Source organism: Cicer arietinum, unplaced genomic scaffold (assembly GCF_000331145.2).
Source record: "Cicer arietinum cultivar CDC Frontier isolate Library 1 unplaced genomic scaffold, Cicar.CDCFrontier_v2.0 Ca_scaffold_5835_v2.0, whole genome shotgun sequence".
Lineage (NCBI taxonomy): Eukaryota > Viridiplantae > Streptophyta > Magnoliopsida > Fabales > Fabaceae > Cicer > Cicer arietinum.
The window spans coordinates 43,825-50,000 of NW_027339482.1; the positions used below are offsets into that span (position 1 = coordinate 43,825).

The 6,176-nt window shown below is 34.2% G+C and overlaps 1 protein-coding gene across 1 annotated transcript; it reads right to left on the bottom strand.

Annotated features, from left to right (window-relative positions):
- Positions 1 to 10: 10 nt before the first annotated feature.
- Positions 11 to 6,139, bottom strand: LOC101507493 (protein S-acyltransferase 8-like). Its single transcript, XM_073364767.1, has 3 exons — positions 4,748 to 6,139; positions 1,881 to 2,066; positions 11 to 215 (listed from the first exon to the last, which is right to left on the bottom strand). Exons 1-3 carry the CDS (start codon positions 4,766 to 4,768, stop codon positions 36 to 38), a joined length of 387 nt encoding a protein of 128 aa, XP_073220868.1. The 5' UTR covers positions 4,769 to 6,139; the 3' UTR covers positions 11 to 35.
- Between the last annotated feature and the right edge of the window lie 37 nt (positions 6,140 to 6,176).

Consider the following 6,176-nt stretch of genomic DNA (forward strand, 5'->3'; position numbering starts at 1 on the left):
ACTAAATCTCTAAAAACAAGAAAATTTCTAAACACCTAATTCACCCCCACTCTTAAGCGCACTTCTGTACTTACAATCTGAAAGCTTGGTGTTTCATGTCCCCCAATATCCATAGAAAAGGATGAGCCTTGATGGTACTCTTCCTCTGGCGGATGTAAATTCCTTGGAATAATGCCCGGATCACGCGAGGATGTAAGAAAGAGAAGAATCAGCACCTATAAACATAAATTACAGGGTTAAATCAAGCTCTAGGAAATCAGAAAGAAAAAAAAAGTTTAAAGGAAATCAACATCTCAATGAGTTTTCTCCAAGAATATAGGTTCAATGACAGGAAATTATAGAATCAAAACAGGCCAAAACCTTACTTTAGAAAGTAGGTAAAAATGTACTAATATTTCTATGCCATTGATTTGGTATAAGATTGTATACATCTGACACATTCTATTAGGATATTCAATTTCATCAACAACAAAAGGTCACAAATAAAATACAAACTTGTTTTACAGCTATAGAAATAAATAATTGTTGTTTCAAGATCAATCTACTCAAGCATCTACATAATTATTTGTTCTTTGTTTGCTAATAAATCTGCTAATTAAACTCTTTTTTTTTTGTAATCGAATTGTTCCCTTGATTAGATCACAAGCAAATGCCTATCAGCCTATGAAAAGATCACAGGGATTTAAGAAAAAGTAGCTTAGATTTATCCTTGGTTCGTTTATTCCTATCATTCCTTGCATTTTTTGTGAGAGCTTATTATTGGAAAGATCTTCACATTTGGTACTCATGTTGAAAAGAATATCAAGGGTTTCCATAATAAAAATTTGCAAGCACGACCAACTGGCAAATCTCAACATGTTGGCATTAGATCTGCCTGCTTCCTGGTGAAATATTCCTCACGTGATTTCGTTTTTCAAGTGCTACCCTACTTAGTGGGATAAGGCTTTAATATTCTTGTTGCTATTTCCTTCATGATTACCAACCAGTGCGTTCTGAGAGTACGTGGTATCATTTCTACTGAGTATCAGAAGAAAGTTTTCTCATAACACAAAAGTTTGTTCTACCAAATAAAGATTTCGTGCTGTTGAAAGTTATGGTTAGAGAAAAACACGATGAAACAAAATATTGAGATGACAAATACTGCAAAAAAATAAAATGAGCTGCCAAAGAGGCAAAAAAAAAACGAAACAGATAAATATTCAATAGATTCACATAATAACTCAACAATGCCATGTATTAGTCATGATCATGAATAAAAGTTCTAAATATTTTCTGATTCACCTATGCATATGGTAAAATATGTTGTCAAATATATTTGTCAATTAATTTAGAATAATCAATTACTAGATGTGGCCAAGTTGGGGACTTAATCAATTTCTTGAGAGGTGGTGCTACAGTTTCTAGAGATGCTAGAGATGGCCGACTCACCATCAAGTGTGTATGAAAATGAGTTCATGCAAGGCTCTCACGCAAAAGCCCTGTAGGGTTGAACCTCTGTAGCGGAGCGTGGCGTACCCGTGACCCTCTTTAATTGATTGTAAATCAACCGATAAAGAAATAAATGTAAATAGTATAACACGACTTCACAAAAACTTGATAATTCTTTCAATACATGTGATGTCACCAACAAATTGTTGTCAACTTTATGACTTACGAAGTTAAACAAAAAAGGGGGAAACACGGAAAAGGGAGATAGGGCAGGAGAGAGGAAAGGAATATTTAGATGATACCGTAGAATGCAAGTTATGTACAACTGCAACATGAGATAATAAAAAAATATAGACTATGGGGCATATAAAATAACAGGTACCACCGTAACAGGCATGTGTGAGTGTTAAGACATAAAATGACAAAGAAAGAAAAAACTTTGTAGAACTTACATAAATATTAAAGAGAACTGCCACCACCAAAATAGCATATCCTGCATTATATGAAGAAAATTCATGCCGCAGATGCCTTACTACAAATACGCAGAAGATAATAACCGGAACTATAACCAGCAACAAACTGACAAGCAATGACTTAGCATCAGGCCCAAATATCAACCTTCCTCCAAATATGAATTTCTGCATAAGATTAGAAGAAGTTTGAAGTCAAATAAGACTTTAATACATGACAGAAAATAGTTCATTAAAAAGTAACACTTCTTAAGTTAGCAGAACACAGAAGCATCAAGCATGTCATTACTAGAAGATGACTTTAGAAATAATTGTTTGCTGAAAACATAAGGCAAGATAAGAAGAGAAGAAAAGAGAGAATAGAAATTCATAATAAGACAATATTAGATTCATATGGTTTATTATGACATGTCAGAATATTAATCAGATGATCCTATTTATATAAGTAATAGGTCATGTAATAGTGAACTAAGTATTACAAGTTCAAGCCCAAACCAATAGAAGAATAAATTTACTAACCGTAATAAATAAGGTAACAAAAAGCAGACCCAATAAACTTCATTAACCATGTGAATATTGCTTGCATAATTAGATAATTAATTTGCTCCATAATATATTCTGAAGATCTTTTAACATACTTAAAAGATATATGGTAGATATTCCAAGATATTTGTTGATACTCTGATATACTTTTAAACAAAAGCCGAAGAGTATTAATATTTTCCATAAAACATTACATTTTTAAGAGGAACATAGATTGGTTTCTTCGCAAGAAAGAGAGTACAATCAGAGGTGGATAAGGAATCCTCTTTACTCAAACAGAAACAACAAAATGAGCTGAACTGGCTTATAAATATAACATATAGTTCAATCTCTCAACATAGGAGTAGAGTAATAGATGATCCCATGAAGCAATGATGACCCTGTCCCACAGAGAAGCCCTGAATACAATACTCTATAATAACAATCGCAAAGGGAGAGAGAAATACACCCTTGAAAATATGGACATTTCTCTTCTCTCCAATCAAATCCACTAGAGACCTACCCAAAGCACACTGTCTTAAAATCTTAGGCTGCTTGTTTGATCGAAGATCTTTAAAGCATATAAAAGAACAATTTCTCCAAGGAGAGAGGATAACCAATGTTAAGGCAACAACCCAAAACATGTATTCTATAAGGATGCTGGCCTACAATGCAGAATAACCGGGCCATTGCCTACATAATAATCACAGGACGGGCAAGTGAAGCATTTGAGTCTTCACTGTGCAGTATATAATTAGTCTTATTCAGCACCAAAGTCCCATCAAATATTTTTTATTCGAGGGACTCTTGTCCCTCACTCCTTACAAATAGGTTTACTGGGGTAAAAGGGAATCGACTGGAAAATGTTTAAAATGTGAGAAAAGTTTTAATTAAAATGATGCTATAAGAGGTAGAGGTACTGACACTCGACTGGTGAAGACCTAATCAAAAGGGAGTGAAAAAAGGAAGAAATTAATAAGAGATTCTTTATACCTAATTTAAGCTGTTTTTCTTAGGTAGATTTTTAGGCTGATCTAAAGGGGGATATCCTTCCTTTCCTATACATCTACTGTATTTATACATACAGGGCAATAACCTTTACATTCGACATTCAAAAATTTACAGAAAAATATTTGAATGTTATGAAACCAAGCCAACTATGGCAGGAGAAGCTGTCAAAAGCAAAGGATTAATGAACTCTGAGACTTCCTATGAAGGACAAGGGCTATCTCCGCCATGGACTCTAGTGGACTTGGAAATTCGCCCTTCCTGGGCAGGTTCTATCAAATTAAATTGGTGACTGATGGCAAGGAGAATATGAGTTCTTCCACCACTGGTGAGACAAAGAAGCCACTGACAACTGGTTCTGCTTTTTTCTACATAAGTGGAAATAAATAAAAAAGATGGTTTAGGACTTTTGAGTTCCACAAGTCATTCATTGGAAATCCTACCGATTCTTTCTGACAGAAAAATAGGATCAGCAGTCACACCAATCAAAATAGGACTCCAATTTCAAAATAAAATAATAACAGAGAAATTCAGGGTAACCACTGTGGAAAAGATGTAAGAATCCCTTCATAGGTGGTTTGGGCATGTGTGGAGAAGACCTGTACTGGCATCATTAAGGAGGGTAAATGGAGGGTAGTCCAATAATTAGAAACCAGAGATTTGGATTTAAATGGTATTACATTAGATATGATTCCCAATAGCATGTAATGGCATCATTTAATCCATGTATCTGATGTTACCTAATTGGAGAAGGCTTTAGTAGTAGATGTTATGGTCCTAGTAACCCAATGTCATGTGTGATCCAATTTGGTGTGTGTGGTTGATTTTAACATGATGTTCTTACCAAAGAGCAGGGGAAGGAATCTAGTAGTACAATATCCATCAGGTTTGACATCATTCAAGAGAGTGATTACCAAAATATTCTGCTTTCTAATGCATGCTAAACTTGTCCTATTTTAATTCTAATTAAAAAATTAACCTAACTGCATCAGAGGAGCACTAACATACTGTGGTTGTCATTTCGATAGACACCAGTTAACTAAAATGTCGAGACTTGAGACGTTGTTAAGAAAAAGTTAAAGGTTTGAATCATGAGGTTCTCTACAAACTAGTTTCTAAAACTTCCTTGCTCATGAAGTTAAGTATTTTCTTTTTGGAAAGGATCTATAATACTTTTAAGATATTCATAATAACAAAAGTTAATATAGCAATTCACTCAAACAAATATCATGAAACACAAATAGTATTTCCTATCATGAGTTATGATATGTATCATCTATGATCTATCTCAATTCCATTAACCAAAAATACACATGTACCTTGACCAGATGGTTTAGCATAAGAAGAAAATACTGTTGAAACTATATAGCTTTATTACTCATTCGTCCATGAGAAAAACCAGTGCTCCAAGTGAAGAATAATGCTTTAAATTAACTAAGGCAACACAAGACTAGTGTATTGCTTCACACGGTTTTTGCCTAGAATAAAGACAGTACAAACCTCTATCTAGATCAATTAGACCAATAATATACCAACGATAGTATCAATTCAAATAATCACATTACTTTATTATTCCAACCAACTCTATAAAGAATCGCTATCAAGATTCTATCAGTTTAGCGGCAAAGTCAGGATTCCTCACACAAACCGACACATGACAATGATTACAGAAGATGGTTAAAGAGTTCATTTGAAGTTGTTCCATTTTGAAAGCATAATCACACCTCACCAGGTCAGCAAACACACACACACACACACCTAGTTCCTAAATTATGAAATTAAACTCCAAGTTAAAGTTTTTCCCTCATCACTCCCACTTTGAACTTTCAAGCAACAACGAGAACAGCGTTAGAAACCAAAACCCATCATTACTAATTATAAACAAGGAAAAAGGGTCAGACTTTATTTAAATCTTAATTTCTATTTCCCCGTGAGACACAGCAACTCGCCAAGATTAGCCTACAGTTTTGACCTAACTAGACAAGAATAACATATTGCTTCACATGACCAGTTATTAATCAGGAGATGGTACAAAGTCAAGTAGCCACAACGTTAAATTATTCTTTCAACTGGTTCCAACAATGAACAACAATCAAGGCACCATAAACTAACAAAGTCAAACTTCCTCACAAATAGACACAAAAGTAGCTACAGAAAACAGACAAACGACTCATTCTTCATTGCACAATTCTGAAAGCACATAATCTCACTCCACCAACTCATCACATCAATTGCCCAAGACAATGATTAAAACTACATAGTTTGTAGAAAACCAACAAACAAGAAGACCAATTGTTGATTAGAAGATGGTAAAGAGTCAAATAATCGCATTAACTTCTTTTTCAACTGACGCTTCCAATGAACCACAATCAAGGCTCTATCAGTATACTGAAAAAGTCAAGCTTCCTCCCAGAAATAGAGACAACAACGGTTACAATTGATAGACAAAACTGCTCATTCAACAACGGTTACAATTGATAGACAAAACTGCTCATTCAAAGTTGCACAATTTACAAAGCAAATAGCCTCCCTCATCATCCCATTATTAATTTTCATATAAGCACAGTTTATATACATACAACCATTAAAAGAATAAAGATATGCTAAAACAATAAGAAGACATAAAATCCTGTATTGATGTTATTTTGTGATTATCTCGAGTTTTCTACTGTGTGTGTCTATAGACACAACACAATTGGTTAGTACTCCCACATCAATCCCACCCTAAACAAAGAATAAACTTCATAG